General features: G+C 44.3%; 1 protein-coding gene across 2 annotated transcripts in view; it reads right to left on the bottom strand.

Annotated features, from left to right (window-relative positions):
* Positions 1-11,514: 11,514 nt before the first annotated feature.
* Positions 11,515-20,136, bottom strand: part of ABHD3 (abhydrolase domain containing 3, phospholipase) — a 45,293-nt gene continuing 36,671 nt past the window's right edge. For both annotated transcript variants that reach the window (XM_072152092.1, XM_072152090.1), the window contains 4 exons: positions 18,441-18,614; positions 16,619-16,667; positions 12,991-13,156; positions 11,515-12,461 (listed from right to left, as the gene is read on the bottom strand). In XM_072152092.1, the coding sequence (XP_072008193.1) occupies positions 12,283-12,461; positions 12,991-13,156; positions 16,619-16,667; positions 18,441-18,614 (568 nt within the window). In that variant the 3' untranslated portion in view covers positions 11,515-12,282. The remainder of the gene's footprint in view (positions 12,462-12,990; positions 13,157-16,618; positions 16,668-18,440; positions 18,615-20,136) is intronic.

Below are 20,136 nucleotides of genomic sequence, written 5' to 3'. Positions count from 1 at the left end.
TATTTCCTTACGAGCCTGATATAGTGCCCCCTGGATCCCTATTGTTGCAGGGGTATCCGGCATTTTTTCAGATTGTATACCCAGGAGACAGGTTCTTGGGTCTGCATCTAATTACATATGAAATATGTTCCATAACAAACTGAATACGCGCCTCCAACATTTCTCCAATTCTCCGCATTCCCACAACACGTGGAGCAGAGTCCAACCTAATATCATATTTATATAGCATAGCCAGGTTTTTGTAGACTCTATAGATTATAAATAATTGTGACATGCGCTGTCCCTCACTAAGAGACAACAGAGGGACCACTTCTACTTCTCAATGCATCATCATCTATGGGACCACATCTGCCTCCCACGGCAGATGGGAATTGATCCAAATATTTGCCCAGTATATGAATGATATCATGCCGGGAGAGTCATTCCTATATAATATATATGTCGGCAGTATATTAGATTAGAGGCTAATATCTGCGTCCCCAAATTGCCCATGCAACGCTTGCAAGTATTGGCAAAAGTGCCTATTTGTTATACCAAAGTCCTTGACTTTCTGATCGAAGACTTGAGTTGCCCATCCTGTATGACATTTGACAATGTTTCTTTTGCTTGTCTTTCCCATGGGGAAATAGCTTCCAACCTTAATGTTTCTGGTAAATTGGGATTACACCATAAGGGGCTATGTTTTGTTGGTCCGCTGATCTGAGTGAAATCCTTGAATGTTTTCCACCCTTTCTTCATTATTTGCAATGTTGGAAGTTTTGTATTGTGTATTTCCTGAAAGCGCGTCTCAAGGGCCATCGCCGGGACAGGGTACCTTGACCAATGACAGATTTTTGGTTACTTGACTACAAATTTGTGAATGGATATTGTTGCAGTATAAAATATCTGTTGCACGTATGTACAGTGTTTGGACCTTCTTATGTTGTTCATCTTTTACATATACCAGTAGGGGTGATTCATGTACTACTTTTGTCAGTGAAGGAGATGGTTTGTTGATCAACCTTACATGGTTGAACCAACTAATGATATATTATATGTATTTGGTACATTTTTAATTGTTTTTATATTGTCTACCATCCCTGTGTTGGATGATATATGTGTCTTTTGTGTAAATAAAGAATTATTGTATATTGTCTCTTTGGAGTATACAGATTGTATTTTATGTGTTGACACATGTTGTACGCTTCTGGTTGTGCGAGGTCCATGCTACGATTGTTAAGATTAGTTTTCCCACCACCCATCCCCCCCTGAGCCATCCAGCCTTCTCCCAACCCCTGAGGTGTTGCAATTGGGAGCTTATAACATTTTATTCATTGGAGATATTCATATCATATGCCTGTCGACTTTTGCTTCCACACTAAAGCCCTAAAGATCTTCAGGATATTTTGGAAGTATCTTTGAGGTACCCAAATTGGAGTGTTATGTAGGATATATAATGCTTGGGCCATCAAAATCATTTTTACCAGATTTCTTCTCCCAATATGAGACACAGGCAGTTTACACAACGTAGAGAGACTTTATTCCTGAGGCGGGCAAGCAATGGGTCTAAGTTGTTGGTTAGTTAGTCTGCGGGTCTAACCATTACCTGCACTCCCAGATATTTGAAGGAGCTAACCACCTGCAACTGCACCACTTCCCGAGGAACATCCGGGTCTTTTTCTGTGAGAGACAAGACTGCTAATTTGCTCCAGTTTACCTGGAATCCAGAATATATTTCAAAATCCTGTTTTAAGGATCCTGTTATGGACCTTTTCAGACAACCCACATATACTAAAAGGCCATCTGCGTATAGTGATGTACACTCCTCTACAGATGCCTCTGGGAATCCCCCAATATGTGAAGAGGAGCGCAAAAGACATGGCAGTGGCTCCACTGCTATAGAAAACGGCAGGGGTGAGAGCGGACACCCCTGCCTAGTGCCCCTTTACAGACTGAAAGTATTTGTTATTTCCTGTTAGCTCTTAATTGCGCTTTAGGGCCAGATTGGTCCTCCCCTATCAGTCCTGAGACAACCCCCGTAAGGCGATTAGCCAGCGCCTTTGCCTTAACTTTTACATTAGTTGAGAGCAGGGATATTGGCCTTCATGATTCAGGGCATCTGGAATTTCTTCCTAGTTTGCGACATACCTCCCAGGGTTCCAGTCGTGTCTCCCTGCGCGTGTACCCGCAGCCTAAGGCGCACGCGCTGGCTCTGTTAGATTTAAAGGGCTAGTTGCCCTTCCTGTTAAATTCCCAGCCCTTCCTATGTGCCCTGCTGGATCTTTGTGCCTCACAGCCTTAGAAAAAGCTTTGTTCCCATGTCCCTTGCGTTTATTGTGATTTCCGGTTGTGACCCTGGTTCCGTTCCTGACTACGCTCCTCTGCTGCCTGCCTTGACCTGTTGCTACGTCCCCGACTCTGATCCTGTGCTACCCGCCCTGACCTCCTGCCTGTCCCCGACTATAATTCTGCCTGACGCCTGTGTACCTTGCCTTGGCTGCCACTGCGGACAAAGTCACACCTGTGGAACGACCTGGTGGTACCACGCCGCAGCGAGTCCAACCCGCTTTGTGGCTGCCTCCTGCAGAGTCTTCTACAGAGGAACCAATGCAGGTGGACGGAGCTCGTCTGACCCCCCAGGAGCGTTCCTGATGAAGACAGAAAAATTTCTGCTTTTATAGTGCTAGTCCGGAGCACTTTCTAGAGACTTGTTCAGTCCATCCACAGAGTCCAGGAAAACGTCCGTGCCTAGGGTTCTTGGTAGAAGCGTCCCTTGGTGAGATCCAAGATTCCCCTCACCTGAATGTCCCTGTTCTTCTCAGTTTTGGAACAGGCAACCCAGTTCAAGTCCTGGCCTTCCTGGACTCTGGCTCTGCAGGGTATCGTACGGAAACTGTGTCTCTGCAAATTGGGGCGTTGCAGAAGGAGAGATTGACATTTTACTTGGATGATATTCTGGCATTTTCTCCTGACCTACAGTCTCATCAGGTCCATGTCCGGCAAGTTCTTAGGCGCCTAAGGGCCAATCGCTTGTATGCTAAGCGAGAAATGCCAGTTTTATCAAAGTAGCCTTCCATTTATTCCACAGTTCTCCTATCTTGTATCTCCTATTGTGGCGTTGGCCAAGAAGAACGCCAATCCGAGATTCTGGCCTCCGGTGGCTGAAGAAGCTTTCTCTAAGTTGAAGTCTGCCTTTGCCTCTGGTCCAGTTCTCACACGGCCTGATATTAAGTGACCGTTCCTGCTAGAGTCATTCTCACCCAGAAAGGGCCCAAGGGTTGAACCCTACCCTGCGGCTTCTTCTCTAAAACCTTCTCCGCCACAGAGAGGAATTATTCAATTGGTGTTTGGGAACTTCTGGCCATAAAGCTAGCTTTGGAGACGTGGCGCTACCTTCTGGAAGGAGCTCATCATCCGGTCTATAACTATACTGACCACAAGAATCCCCTGTACCTCTAGAACGCTCAGCATCTCAATCCTCGACTGGCTCGCTGGTCCCTCTTCTTTTCCCAGTTCAAAGAAGAACATCAAAGCGGATGCCCTCTCTCGTGCCTCTGATGTTGTTGGGGAAGAACTGGCTCCTTGTCATATCATTCCTCCAGAACTTCTGGTTGTTGCTGCTTGTGTGGACCTACGGCAGCTTCCTCCTGGCAAGATCTATGTCCGACCAGCTCTTTGGAAGAAGATACTGACTTAGGGACACTGCTTTCGTGTGGCTGGGCACCCTGGGGTGTAGAGTTCTATCGCTCTCATATCTCGTTACTACTGGTAGCCAGATCTGGTCATGGACATTCAAGATTTTGTGAGTTCCTGTACTTCCTGTGCCCGTAACAAGTCTTCACGTTCTAAGCCAGAAGGTCTGCTCCTGCCCTTGCCGATACCCGGTTGCCTGTGGACTCACATGGGCTTCCTCAACACATCGTCTTGGACCGAGGGGTGCAGTTTGTTTCCAAGTTCTGGCGTTCCTTGTGCAGCCAACTGCAAGTTAAGGTGGACTTCTCTTCTGCCAATCATCCGCAGTTTAACGGACAAGTGGAGAGGGTCAACCAGACTCTGGGCTGCTATATTCGGCACTTTGTCTCTGCTTGTTAGGACGATTGGTCTACCCTCTTACCTTGGGCAGAATCTTCATATAATTCTCTGGACTCTGAATCTCCCGGTGCCACTCCCTTCTTTGTTGTCTTAAGGCAACATCCACGCCCACCTCTTCCACTTCCTCACCAAGACCCAGGCCGACAAGAGATGCAGGCCTCCTCCAGTCTTCTCCTCGGGTGATAAAGCGTGGCTGTCTTCAAAATATGTTCAGCTGTAGATTCCCAGCTACAAGCTTGGTCCTCTCTATCTGGGTCCATTTGAGGTACTGAAACGCATCAACCCTGTGGCCCACAATCTGCGCCTTGCCCCCACCATGCGCTTCCCAAACTCTCGGGTCACAGGCACACCCATGTACCTCCATGTGCCCCGCTGCGGTCGGCACGCGACTTACCTCGCCGGGATCCAGTGGTGTCTCCCGCGCTCCTTTCTTGCATTCCCTCTGCCTAGGGCGCGCGCGCTGGCTCTGTTAGATTTAAAGGGCCAGCAAGCCGATACCTTCCTGTTAAATTCCCAGCCCCTTCCTATGTTCCCTGCCAACATCCTTATATTTTTCAAATACTGTATCTTCCTTGGAAGACCAGTCTCAAACTTGTTATGTTTCTAATGTTCAGATGACTTATGCAGTTTCCTGCCCCAATTATTTGGGCTGACACTTTCCAGAAGCCTCCTGTGCACTGTACTATGGATATGCTGTTTCTTCTCAATAATAGGGGATGGACTATCCTGACCTTGAGTGTTTATGAAAGGAAGGGGAAGTTCAGGGCTCATATGGAGATTGGGTGTGTTGCAGTATTTTTGCACGTTTTTCAAAACATATCTGGGGAGATCAGGGGAGCAGAGGTTATTAACACCCAAAGTTGTGAGGGCACAGAGTAGGAAGATCTCAAAGGGCATTTTAGACATAATCCGGCAAATGGAGCCCTATGGTATCCAATGGGGCACATTTACTTACCTGTCTGAGTCACGATCCTCAACGATGATGCACTGTGCCATGATCCACGTAGATCCTGCTCCAGATATCCTGCATTTGTACATATCCTTCCCTGTACATGTATGTGCTTGGTTTGCGACACAAATTTTAATATTAAATCCTGCACTTAAATCCTTTGGATCGTCCGAAGGCCTGCCCCCCGATCGCGGGCGGCACAATCCCCGACGCGTTCCCTGAAAAATAAGTAAACCCGACAAATTTGCGGCCGCTGGACCCTTAGTAAATAAGCCCAAATTAATTTTTCCTAGCAAGTTTTAACTTATTTTACGGAATTAGCTTTTTCAATCACCTCCTCCTGTCTCTAAGTTAATGAGAGGCATAAGTGTCACATCCTTTTTCTATGTGTATAAATTCTCACTTGCTTCCTGTATCACCTCTTTTCAGTAGCAACTGTGAGAAATGCTGCATTAGGTTTAAAAAGACTGATATTTGCTTTCAAACTCCAGCAACAAGGTTTGGAAGGGGAGACGGCGCTAAATTGTATGGATCGCTCTCAGAAACCCTGTAACCCTTATGCTGGAGACCGGGCAGGTCAATTTCCTAGGTGTGCAAGGAGTTTTATTTAGCTTAGGCTGGTTAAAAAATATTAGCTTCTAGGCGATAGCCTCAAAAAACTTCTTACTACATCAAAAATATTACCCGATCCTATCATGTATATTTAATAACTCTAGGTGGGGTTCTTAAATTTTAGGAGACGTTGTTCTTGTTTTGATTGTTCCTAGTTCTTCAGTACACCAGAACTCTTGGGTCACCAGATTTCCTAGGTGATTTCTTCATGCTTCAGTCCAGATAAAAGAAAGACCTTTTTGTTGGCTAGAGCTGGTAGGTTGCTCACAATTCCTTGAAAGGGAGGATGCTGGTGTCTCTCTGACTTTATCTGATGTCCGTATGCTGATCTCCCCTTTTGTTATAAAAGCTACCCAGAGATTTTGATATTCTGAGTATTGGGGATGACTATTGCTTTATATGCCTCTGAACTGTAACTGCCTACCTTGACCTCGGCCTGCCTGTGACTTTTCTTTGCCTGACCCCTGCATAACTGTGACTGTTAAGTATTTATTTTCATTATGAAACCTGCGAGAGGCAGAGATCACAAACTTAAGTAATTGGATCAGGAAGCCTCCGGGATCTTTGTTCTAGATAATAGGCAACCATTAGGCATGAATTTGAGACCAGATTATTTATGATATCTTGTAATCCATTCATGTTTTACCTGTTTTCTCCATTCTCTGTTTTATATACATTATGCATTTAATGGTACAAATAATGTTGGGTTAGATGAACCCCAACAAGGATCAGTCACTGTAGAAGAGGCAAATTATGTACAAATGGTGAAAAAAACCTAAAACTTAACTTTTAATATAGTATAGATAAAGAAGGCAAATTATAAAATACTGTGATATATAGGATACAATTTGATATTGCTTGCATAAACAGTGGGACTCTCCTTTGCTGTCTAAAAAGCCACAAAGGACTAATATAACTTGCCAGAAATTACGAGCGACATAAGTTAGTTGAAACACAGTGATAGCTTGATGTGCTGTATTATAATTGACAACTAAGTTGCCACACCTTCAGTTTTCTGCTGTCATGTATCAGTTATGTGGTCCTTTGTTGGCCTTGAAGAAACTGGTAAAAAAATTCTATCATACGGGATGAACAAATATTAAGGTTGAGAAAATAGAGTGGATGAGTATGAAGGGAAAGTATAAACAAGGTGGGCAGCAAGGGTGAGAAACAAGTACAGCCGATATGCGAGAAATATCTGTGGGACTACTGTGTCTATCCCTAGTTTACTCCAATAATCATGATGTTCAGAGCCGCAGTCCTATAAACCAGCCGCTCCAACGGAAACCTTTCCCTGCGTTCACAGTCCCTTTTATGAAAGGGGTTGTCTAGCGAGAATGGTGTTGGTAGTAAAGAGATATTAAGTTGCCTTAATATTAATGTCTGTTCCCCCGTTTAAGAAAAACCAGTAGTATTTTTTCCTATCTGGTTCAGTCCAGTTAGCAATCTATTGACTGCTCTGGCCTGAGTAGGAGAACATGCTTCCGGCTAGCAATGTCTCCCTTTTTATAACAACATTATGGGGCAGATTTACTTACCCGGTCCTGTCGCGATCCCGTGGTGCGTTGTCCAACATGGATTCGGGTCTGCCGCGATTCACTAAGATCATGTGCCCGACTTCCTGCATCCGTTGCTTCTGCGCCGAGGTCTGCCGGAGTTCACCTTCCTCTTCCCGGTGCATGTGAGTGCTTGATCTTGCGACACAATTCCGTTTTTAAATTCCGCGGTTTGTCCGAATCCGGCACGTTGTCCAACGGCCCGCCCGCCGATTTGCATTCATGCCGGCAACGATGCGCCACAATCCGATTGCATGCGCCAAAAACACGGGGCAATTCGGCGCAAAACGGAAATAATCACGAAACCCAGCGAAAGTGTGGCGTTCGGACCCTTAGTAAATGTTCCCCTATGTGTCTTCATTCACTTGCCACTGCAAGCATCTATGATTAGAATTGATTAATATGTGAAAATACTACTGTCATTGAAGCTCTAGTGCAGGGGTCGGGAACCTATGGCTCGCGAGCCAGATGTGGCTCTTTTGATGGCCGCATCTGGCTCGCAGCCGGGGCTCCTATCCAGGGGCGTAACTACAGCCGCAGCAACTGCTAAGATGCCTGCCAAGACCAGGGGCCCGTATTCCTCGTATGTCCGGGGCCCCTGTTGTGTCCCCGGCTGTAGTTATGCCCCTGGATGTAATCGGCAGAGCAGCGCAGGGTCCGCGGGGTTAATTCAGGGGCGGGCACCTCGGTCTCCCTCCCTGCAGCAGCCTCGTGTGTGAGAGAGGGAGGGGAGGAGACTGTCTGACTGCGGCCAATCCTGGGGCTGGATGTAGCAGCCCGGGAGATTCCTACAGAGGAGACCAGAGAGCTGCATACTGAGGAGACATCAGCACCGGAGACATCAGCACCTGAGGAGAAGGAGCCGGGGATCAGCCAGAGATAAGTGCTCCCTCCCCCCCAGTGTCTCCTCACACTCTGCCTTAACCCCTTAGTGTCCTGTATGCAGGAGCAGCTATGAAGCTCCTAAGTGTCCCTTACAGACCCCTCTGCATCATCCCCTCATATCTTCCCCCACCACTGCAATTCTACATTAATGTGAGGTTCTGCAGCAGCTTAGACACATGTTGGCGTTTGTATGGGGATGTTCTGCAGCGGTTGGCATCTGTATAGGGATGTTCTGCAGCGGTTGGCGTCTGAATGGGGATGTTCTGCAGCAGTTGGCGTCTGTATGGGGATGTTGTGCAGCGGTTGGCGTCTGTATGGGGATATTCTGCAGCGGTTGGCGTCTGTATGGGGATGTTCTGCAGCGGTTGGCGTCTGTATGGGGATGTTCTGCAGCGGTTGGCGTCTGTATGGGGATGTTCTGCAGCGGTTGGCATCTGTATGGGGATGTTCTGCAGCGGTTGGCGTCTGTATGGGGATGTTCTGCAGCGGTTGGCATCTGTATAGGGATGTTCTGCAGCGGTTGGCGTCTGAATGGGGATGTTCTGCAGCAGTTGGCGTCTGTATGGGGATATTCTGCAGCGGTTGGCGTCTGTATGGGGATATTCTGCAGCGGTTGGCGTCTGTATGGGGATATTCTGCAGCGGTTGGCGTCTGTATGGGGATATTCTGCAGCGGTTGGCGTCTGTATGGGGATGTTCTGCAGCGGTTGGCGTCTGTATGGGGATGTTCTGCAGCGGTTGGCGTCTGTATGGGGATGTTCTGCAGCGGTTGGCGTCTGTATGGGGATGTTCTGCAGCGGTTGGCGTCTGTATGGGGATGTTCTGCAGCGGTTGGCGTCTGTATAGGGATGTTCTGCAGCGGTTGGCGTCTGTATAGGGATGTTCTGCAGCGGTTGGCGTCTGTATAGGGATATTCTGCAGCGGTTGGCGTCTGTATGGGGATATTCTGCAGCGGTTGGCGTCTGTATGGGGATATTCTGCAGCGGTTGGCGTCTGTATGGGGATATTCTGCAGCGGTTGGCGTCTGTATGGGGATGTTCTGCAGCGGTTGGCGTCTGTATGGGGATGTTCTGCAGCGGTTGGCGTCTGTATGGGGATGTTCTGCAGCGGTTGGCATCTGTATGGGGATGTTCTGCAGCGGTTGGCGTCTGTATAGGGATGTTCTGCAGCGGTTGGCATCTGTATGGGGATGTTCTGCAGCGGTTGGCTCATGTATGGGGATGTTCTGCAGCGGTTGGCTCATGTATAGGGATGTTCTGCAGCAGTTGCCGTCTGTATAGGGACAGTAAATTAATAGGGAATGTAAATTATCTAATTTTTATTTTACAGGGAATTACCATGGTTTTGGTCCAGTGGCGGCTTAGTACAGGGGGGGGGGGACTCCTTGCTGTACTAATACATATCTTCACCACTGCAATTCTACATTAATGTGAGGTTCTGCAGCAGCTTAGACACATGTTGGCGTTTGTATGGGGATGTTCTGCAGCGGTTGGCATCTGTATAGGGATGTTCTGCAGCGGTTGGCGTCTGAATGGGGATGTTCTGCAGCAGTTGGCGTCTGTATGGGGATGTTGTGCAGCGGTTGGCGTCTGTATGGGGATATTCTGCAGCGGTTGGCGTCTGTATGGGGATATTCTGCAGCGGTTGGCGTCTGTATGGGGATATTCTGCAGCGGTTGGCGTCTGTATGGGGATGTTCTGCAGCGGTTGGCGTCTGTATGGGGATGTTCTGCAGCGGTTGGCGTCTGTATGGGGATGTTCTGCAGCGGTTGGCGTCTGTATGGGGATGTTCTGCAGCGGTTGGCGTCTGTATGGGGATGTTCTGCAGCGGTTGGCGTCTGTATGGGGATGTTCTGCAGCAGTTGGCATCTGTATGGGGATGTTCTGCAGCGGTTGGCGTCTGTATAGGGATGTTCTGCAGCGGTTGGCATCTGTATGGGGATGTTCTGCAGCGGTTGGCTCATGTATGGGGATGTTCTGCAGCGGTTGGCGTCTGTATAGGGATGTTCTGCAGCGGTTGGCTCATGTATAGGGATGTTCTGCAGCAGTTGCCGTCTGTATAGGGACAGTAAATTAATAGGGAATGTAAATTATCTAATTTTTATTTTACAGGGAATTACCATGGTTTTGGTCCAGTGGCGGCTTAGTACAGGGGGGGGGGACTCCTTGCTGTACTAATAACTGCTGGAGCGATTGTTCCGTCAGTGTCCCTTTAAACATACTGTACGGCTCTCGCAGAATTATATTTTAAAATATGTGGCGCATATGGCTCTCTCAGCCAAAAAGGTTCCTGACCCCTGCTCTAGTGTGAGAACTAGAGGCTTTATCATGTTTCAACTAACTTATGTCACCTGTAAGTTCTTCCAAACTAAATTAGTCCTTTGTAACTTAGTAGACTGCAAAAGTGAGTTCCACTGTTTAAGCAAGCAATATCGAATTGTGTAATATACATCATCATACAGGCAGTCCCCTACTTAAGGACACCCGACTTACAGACAACCCATAGTTACAGACAGACCCCTCTGACCTCTGGTGAAGCTCTCTGGTGCTTTACTATAGTCCCAAATTGCAATGGTCAGCTGTAAGGTGTCTGTAATGAAGCTTTATTGATAATCATTGGTCCAATTACAGCAAAAAATGTTTAAACTCCAATTGTCACTGGGGCCAACATTTTTTTTTGTCTGGATCTACAATTATAAAATATACAGTTCCAACTTACATACAAATTCAACTTAAGAACAAACCTCCGGACCCAATCTTGTACGTAACCCGGGGACTGCCTGTATTTTCTTATTTACCTTCTGTACTATGGTTAAGAATTATGTGTAGTTTGCAACTTGTCAGTTTTGCTTTCTTTTGTATGCTTTTAACTTCTAATATATCCATTGCTGGAGTTCTGCATTTTTGTTCTTCTGGTTTGTAAAGCACTTTCCCGGCATTCTCCATGGCACTTGTATCTGTTCTCCACCCTTCATTGATTGTGGATTAGGAGCTGGATATTTTGGTGCACGTTCACTAAGATTAGTGCAAACTGCACTGTGTGGCTTGCCTGTGTATAATGCAGGGGGCGCCAGATTCATGATTACTGGTGCCCGTTCTTCATGAATCTGTTGCTTCCCTGAAATGGCCCGACATGAGTGCACCAACTTTTTTTTTGGTCTATCTTTAACATGGGGCGTGCTACACACAGGCTTCAATGTTAAATCCGGTGCGTGGTCTGACTGAGCACCGGAGCGCCCCCTAATTTGTATTGCATGGTGCTTAGTACAGTCGTGCCACGAAACGGTTGTGTGCGACACATTTGTGGTTTGGTCACTTAAATACCTGTACAAGCAGATTCCACTAGAAAGAACGTGCAAAGCCCTTAGTAAATGTGCCCCTTTATGTTTAGTAGTTGCTCCTTAAGATTTGTTTGATGATCACACACCACAGACCCAGAACAGTTTGTAAAATTACATTTTTTTTATTTGATCGGGGTAAACTAAAAATATATTCATTTCAGGTAAATTGAAATCAGTTATAAAATAAATATGGAAAAGGAACATGGAGAACAAAATAAGTTACACATGGTTGTAAAGGCTGTATGAAATAAGTTAATAAGGGTTATAGCTAATACTGCTACAGTTCATGCTTTTTACATAATATCTTTGTGCAGTTATGCATTCCTGCAGTTTTAGTATTACTGTTTTTGCATTCTGTCTTCACAATGCCCTCATGAGCATGCATTACATTAAAACATATCAGGATGTAGGAATCCGTCACACTGTATTATGATAATGCTTGCAGTTCTAGGCAGAGAATCTAGTTTACATGATAATACCTGAGGGATGTATCTTTGTGTGTATAATGGTTCTGTTAAGTGCCATTAAGTATATGCAAAGCATAATTATAAGTTAAGGTCATTCTTGGTAAAATAGAAAAAGAAATATAAAATGCTAACATTCCTGTATGAAAGTACTTGCTAAAAAACAATATATATATATATTTATTTGCAAGTATTTGATGCTAGACACTTGGATCTAGCTCGCTGGCTTGCTATAATTGTATGTTAACCCTTGTGCTTCGTTAGAGGTATAATTTCATGATTCATCAGCATCTTAAGGGTTAACTTGTGCATAAGCTGAACCTACATTTTAGTACCTGCCACTGTAGTGATCATAGAAAAAAACCCAAAGAAAAATAAAAAATAAAATCGTCATCACTGTAGAAAGCTACATGCTGGAAAGCTCACTACCATGCTCAAAAATTGCTTGTACAAATTGCTTGAAAATCCGATCCATGTAAGTCTGCTGCCTAGGCCAGATGCCCTCCAAAAACCCTATATGGCCTCCATAAGCTGTAAGCACCAGTGCAACATTCGGATTTTGTTTGGCACTTTCCACAGGAATTGCTGAAAAAAAGAAAAAAAATATTAAGAAATCAAAGATAAACAAAACATGAGAAAAATGTAAAGAAACCACATAGATGAGAGAAATGTAAAGGGACTAGACAAGAGCAGACAAATGAGCCGTGATGTCACGTCGCTCTCGGCACTTATTACCCATGCGCAGAGACAAACTATTGCGCAGCCTGCCACTTCTCACTGCAGCTGCGCCATAGTTTGTCTCTGTGCATGGGCAATAAGTGCCAAGAGCAACGTGACATCACGGATCTCGGCACCAGGAGGAGAACGCATAAGAAGACAGAGGCGTGCATAATTAACCAACGGAATGGAACGAAAGGTGGCCAGAGGTAGCACCAAAGGTTCATTTGAATATGTAGGTAAATCGATTTTTTAGCTAAACTAAAGGTGGATGTCCCTAACCAAAGTATGTGCTGGCATCAGTCTTAAATAGCCTACACGGTGGTGTGCTGGGGATGATTTCATCAACTTTTTTCAATCACTTACCGATTTATTCTTTATACATATAAAAACTCACCGTGTCCAGGGGAGAAGACATCATCTACAGCATTTAGACATAACACTGGTATCTCAATGGATTTCACCCTGTGACATGGGCTGGCATCTGTGTAATAGTGATCATTTGTTGGATAACCAAACATTACTGAGGTAAATCTTGTGTCAAATTCTCTAATGGACTTAGCCTGCGATGTAAAAATGAAAGAAAATCAGATACAGCCACATCCAGTACAGATACACATACACAGATACCACTCATACACATACATAGTTATATTATGTCTTAAAGGGAACCTGTCAGAAGGAGACCCATTTTTAGCACTCCCCCAGTCCCCACAGAGCATAGTACATACACTGCCAAAGTGTTTTTGTATTAAAAATTGGTTTTACAGAAAAAAAAGATATGTTATATTGTACCTTTCATTAGCATCTGCTGTGTGACTAGGCAGTTTCCTATTGGGAGGGTTTGGAAAGGAGCAGTCCCCCCCCCCACCCTTGGGAAACTGCTCCTCCATGTGACCTTTTCAAATATATGAAAACACCCATCACTTGGCTTAGCTCCTCCCGAGTGTGGGGAGTTATTCATATATTTGAAAAGGTCACATGTTTCCCAAGGGTGGGGGGGACTGCTCCTTTCCAGCCACTCCCATTTGGCAACTGCCTAGTCACACAGCAGATGCTAATGAAAGGTACAATATAACATATCTTTTTTTCTGTAAAACCAATTTTTTATACAAAAACACTTTGGCAGTGTATGTTCTGTGGGGGCTGCTAAAAATGGGTCTCCTGGTGACAGGTTCCCTTTAAAGAGAATACGTCAGGCAAATTAACACCCAAACTAAATATATTACATATACAATACATAAACTGACATTAGAGAGCATTGCCTCTATCCAATCATGCTGCCTCAACATGTCTGTAAACTTTATGTAAATGACCTCAGAGGTCCAATGATTTATTATCATATTCAACTGCCCAGCTTATTCATGAGTGGGAGGCACAGCCACACCCCCAATTCTTGACTGACAGCCTGTATAGTCATGTGACACTCAGGGTGCTGGCTCCTCTCTATAATTCCTGGTGCTGGCACTCTCTGCAGCCAGTGTGTGTATGAGATACTCCTATACACATGACTGACAGTCTGTATGATGTAACACTCCTGGTGGTGGCGCCCCCTGCAGCCTGTGTCCATAGAAGAGTCCACAGCAGAGAAAGGGACTAACAAGCCAGTGCGTCAAATTATACATACAGGTCATAGGCTTACATGGCATATTATAATAGGCAACAGAAAATAGCAAGTGTTAATATATAGCACATACCCATTGAGATATATATACACTGTATATACATTGGAAGTAGCTGAGTTTGAATCCAAGTGCACGTTTTTATGCACAGGTCCGTGCTGGGCTGGACTAACATGACTTTTGTTATAAGCACTTTGCTTAAAACCTGGCTACTAAATATATATATATATAAGCAGAAAAACGGCAGCACTCCAAAAAATCGTGGAAAAAATGTGAGGTTTATTCCATCTCTAGCAACGTTTGTCAAGCAATGTAACAAGTGTTCATCAAGTGTTTAAATATTTGCAACATAGTGGCGTTTCACATACATCGATTAAATGCAGATACATGTTTACAAATCATCAACTTATCCATATACAGTTAACAATCCTAGTGACACATGTGTTGAAATGTGATTGATGTGTACATAATAAGATACACTTCATAAAACTAACACAGTGTCTAGATATGTGTAATAGTGTAAATCTAATGCTTAAAATCACCTGTGTGATTCGGTCCCCACGTAGCGCAGGACGCGTGCGGCGTCTCTAACAAGGTAATGCGCATGACAGGAAGTAGGAGAGGAGACAGTGTGGAGTTACTGCGCATGTCACGCATGCGTATGAAGGAGCTAATGTTGTACTGCGCCATGTTGGAACAGGTAAATGATACCAGAGAGTCTCCTCTAAAGGAAAAATACTCGGGCCAGAGTTGATAACGATTACAAAAGGGCAAGACACATCACAAAAGTTGGACAATAAAATCAGTATACAGGCGGTCCCCTACTTAAGAACACTCGACTTACATACGACCCCTAGTTACAAACGGACCTCTGGATTTTGGTAATTTACTGTACTTTAGTCCTAGGCTACAATAAACATTTTTGACAGTTATCAATAGTGCCTATAATTAAGATTTATTGTTAATCCTGGTTCTTTTGACAATCCAACATTTTTAAAATCCAATTGTCACAGAGACCAAAAAAATTTTGACTGTTGTTACAATAGTAAAGTATACGGTTCCGACTTACATACAAACTCAACTTAAGAACAAACCTACAGACCCTATCTTGTATGTAACCCGGGGACTGCCTGTATTGGGAATAAATTCCTACACCGGTCCACAAATTATGAGGGTCAAAGTGTACCTATTTCACCTAGATCAGTCGATCAAGGTACCAATGTAGGGGCATACCCCATGAGGGTAGAATGACACATTTAATATGTCACACTCCCACGTACTGGGGGCTATCCCAACCTCTAGTGGGCCACCATTTTTCTGCTTTTAGATCTACACTCTTGGGGTAAGAGTATTTGGATAGCACCCACCTGAACTTTTTTTCCCTGAAGGCTGTGCTGCTTTACAATTTTTTCTTATATATATATATATATATATATATATATATATATATATATATATATGTAATGTTAACACTTGCTACCTACTATAATATACTGCGGAATCATATCACCTGTTATCTATTATTTGCCTGTAATTATATATTACACTGCCTGGTTAGGCGAGTACATAATGTGCAAATTTTACATAGTTCATAAGTAACAAACTTTGAATATAGTGGAGGTCATTTACTGAGGGCCCGATTCACGTTTTTCCCGACGTGTTACCCGAATATTTCTAATTTGCGCCATATTCCACTGTATTGCCCCGGGATTTTGGCGCACGCGATCGGATTGTGGTGCATCGGCGCTGGCATGCACGCAACGGAAATCGGGGGCGTGGCCGAACGAAATTCCGACGGATGTTTTAAAAAAAAGTGTTGCGGGACTCGTGCATACCTTCACTCGGTCCGGCTTGGTGAAGATCAGTGCATTCCGGGGAACTGCAGCGCCACCTGGTGGACGTTGGAGGAGCTGCCTTAGTGAATCCCGTCCGGACCCAAATCCACCGCAGAGAACGCGCCGCTGGATCGCGAATGGACCGGGTAAGTAAATCTGCCCCAGTGTTTTTTCATTGGGGGAGAGATTCTGCTCCAGCCAGTTATCTTACTACAATACTGTATATTCATATATTTCAATAGTTCAATAAAATAGTTATTGGAGATTTTGTTTGTGAGAATTATATATTTAGTGCTCTGGTAAGCTTTTTGTCATACCCCAATTAGTATAAGAATTGATTAGAAATGGTATTTTAAAAAAATCTAGACACCCCCAGGAGCCCTTCAAGCTGATTAGTTGATTTAATAAATTTAATAAGATTACCACAGTCACAGTTTCTACTACTAGTATCAATATATATATATATATATATATATATATATATATATATATATATATATATATATAATATTTATAATGAAATATATTTATACAAATATAAAATAGCATATATAACAAACATACCCACCTTCATGACATAATCAATGTTAAATTGTTTTTCCAGTACGCTGCGATGCCTAAAAAAATTACAAATAGATTGATTTCAATAAAACAATAGCAGCTAACCTACCGTTAATTTATTACGGTAAGTGGATTTATCGATCTACAGCAAAGGCCAGTTAAGCCCTTATCACAAGGTCTCCATTATCAAAGCTGACGACCATTAGATGCAAGACAGTACCTGGATGCATCACTAAAGACAATACATTTCCAGTCCAGGTTTCTCACTCTTGGCACCACTGCAAACTTGATGATGACTGGCTGACAACAGGAAGACGCCCGGGAACTTTGGCACCCAATTTCACTCTAGTGATACTTGAAATGGCCTGGCCAGAGACAGTAGTATTGGTCTGGATTGTGAACAACTACCTGTGTGAGCTGCTCCTGCTTGTCAGCAGATTAATGATCCTTCCTACTGGGGGTCTATGTGGGAAACGTGGTTTAGATGGCGGACAATTCATAGGAATGATCAAAATGCTTTCCTCAGTAAAGTATTATGCGCTCTTTTAAAGGGAACCTGTCACCACATTTTCACAAATAAAGCTAGTGACAGGCTCCCGTAGAGCCCTTATAACTAAATGCTACCCTCACATCCTCATAAAATCAACTTTATCTTATCTGGCTTACTGCCAGATCCAGCAGCAAGTTGAGGGGGGGGGGGAGCTTTTTCCCGGGCCCCATACATTTGCAAAATCTACCTCATGTATGTATCTGATCACATAAAATCGCAGTATGCCTCCATGGACTTCTACTCCTATCTTCCATGGAGAAATGCTGGAAATGCTGTGATTTGATGTGATCAGATACATACATGGGGTAGATTTGAAAAATTTGGGTGACATCACCCTGGTCACATAACATGAAAAGGTGAATGGTGTGATAAAGGAATGGGGCATGGGTAGGAGATGCTGGACTTGGTTGAGCAGGGCACGCCACCTCTGACCCACTGCTGATGCCAGCTGTACTATACCCAGGTGCCGGAGTAAAGCAGTACTATGCCCAGGCACCGGAGTACAGCAGTACTATACCCAGGCGATGGAGTACAGCAGTACTATACCCAGGCGCCGGAGTACAGCAGTACTATACCCAGGCGCCGGAGTACAGCAGTACTATACCCAGGCACCGGAGTACAGCAGTACTATACCCTGGCGCCGGAGTACAGCAGTACTATACCCAGGCGCCGGAGTACAGCAGTACTATACCCAGGCGCCGGAGTACAGCAGTACTATACCCAGGCGCCGGAGTACAGCAGTACTATACCTCAAACTTGATTTTGATTTCTTTTAAGAAAGAGCATCCCTCTTGTTGATGGGGAAGTCGTAGGGTCAGGGTTCTGGTATAATAGTACTGTACAGTGCCTGGTGAAAATACATTAAAAATGCATATATTATATGTATATGGAAATTTTAAAGTGAACCTATCATTCCATTATCCCCGGAGGCATGTCACCGGAGGTCCTTATATTTCCACATGCCGGCCTTTCTGAAAAATCATCTTTTATACTCATATAAAACGCAGTCAAGGAGGTATGGCTGCTCGTCCAGGTGTTTGGTGGCTCAACCACCTGAATGCCGTATGCTCTGCCCACTCCAAGCATTGTGGGTGCCAGCCATACCTACTAACGCATGCGCTTCATTCTCCTTCAACGGTGGGATACATAGCAGTAACATGTCCGCTGGGCTTAGGAGATGACAGGTTCCCTTTAAATGTTGATGTAGTGGTGAAGTGAACAAAAATCTAAATTCAATGGAAAGTGAACATCAGTGCTAGTGAAAGCCATTGAGGCTCACCTCATAATTGATGCTTGGAGACACGTTGTTAGGTAGTAATTAAAGAGTATCCAGTTGAGAGGTTTCTCTAGGAGAGTTGCCGATTCAAATACTTCCCAACCAGCAGAGAACACGGCCGCACCCTGCAGAGGGGTCTGACGCCCAGTTTTTCCTAAGTAGTTTAGCAGCAACATTCTATAAATAAATTTAGAAGGTTGGATTACTTCAATTAAAGTGAGAAAGAAAAACATGCACACACATCTAATAATTGTCATTACTTGCCGACAAAGCTTCAGGAATAATTCACCCTAGACCTGTGAATATCTGCACCCAGTGCTGCACGTGGATGGTTTATGTGTATAGTACACATAGATGCATTTACTGAACTTATATTAAAGAGTAACTGTAAAGGGTTTGTTTTCCGCAAATCAATAGCTCTTCGGATGTAAAACAATTTTGCCTATTACATTTGTTACCTATATTCACTAGTTTCTTTGCTATCCCCATTAGATGTTTATCAGACAGTTTCATGGGAGGGGAGGGGCTGCTGCTCCCTGCTCACAGAGGAGGAGGTCATGTGACAGAGCTTTCTGTGTATGAAGCAGAGCTGGATATGTGAATGCAGATATCTCCTGCACAGAATAGTGAGGAACAAGATCTCCCCTGTTCCCCATCAGTCGCTCAATCCCAGTCTGTTATTCTACAGAACCTTCTACAGAACTGCTGCTCCCTTCCCTACCTTGTCATATCAGCTCTGTGCAGAAAAGCCATTAACACAGCACAGGCTATACACTTCATGTGACTGGTGTACTTCTACTTATTGCATGTTCCCTGCTCCTCCATGTGATTTACTTTACTTGTGGGAAATGAAATGGATTTAATGCTATATTACTTTGAGAGAGAACACAAGGCATCATGGGATCTGTGGGCAAGCTAACTGGCCTCGTCTTGAGGGTATAGACCAGTGGTGGCAAAACTATGGCACGGGTGTCAGAGGCGGCACTCACAGCCTTCTCTGTGGGCACCCAGGCCGTCACCCCAGAATAGAGCTCGCCATACAGGGCTCAGGGAATGCTGGCCCAAAGATTCTTCCTGTACACAGGGACCCTGTAGAGAAGCTGCAATAGTCCTAATTTGCCCTACTCCTTTCAACTGCGTTGGTGTCCCCAGCAATAAATTACTGCCTAAATTGCTGTGCTGGCACTTTGCCATAATAAGGTGGCTTCTGGTTGAAGTTTGGGCACTCGTGATATAAAAGGTTTGCCATCACTGGCATACCCCCTACTTCACTTCTGGTGAGAAAGATTTTCAGAATAGAAAATGCCATAACTTTGGAAAGAAAAGAACAAGCAGCACAAAGTAGGCATTATTCTGTTTGTTTTCAAAGGGGGAAATCACACATAATACACATAATAATTTGGTAAAATCAGTATAGCTTTACAGTACGCTTTAAGCAAAGTTGGTATAACGACACATAAATGATGACAAAAAAAAGCTACAGGCTGATAGAGATAAACCTATTATTCAGATAAAATAGATAAATGTTGTTCAGATAGAGGAAGGGAGAACACACATTTCTGGTCATCGTAAGCTCTTGTGATCAGGGCCCTCACTCTTATTGTTCCATATGACTGTAATCTGTAATGTAATATAATATTTGTATATGTCCCATATGATTTGTAAACTGCTATGGAATATGATGGCGATATATGTAAAG

The sequence above is a fragment of the Engystomops pustulosus genome, chromosome 5, assembly GCF_040894005.1.
Source record: "Engystomops pustulosus chromosome 5, aEngPut4.maternal, whole genome shotgun sequence".
NCBI classification, from domain to species: domain Eukaryota; kingdom Metazoa; phylum Chordata; class Amphibia; order Anura; family Leptodactylidae; genus Engystomops; species Engystomops pustulosus.
This window is presented reverse-complemented; position numbering and strand designations above follow the sequence as displayed.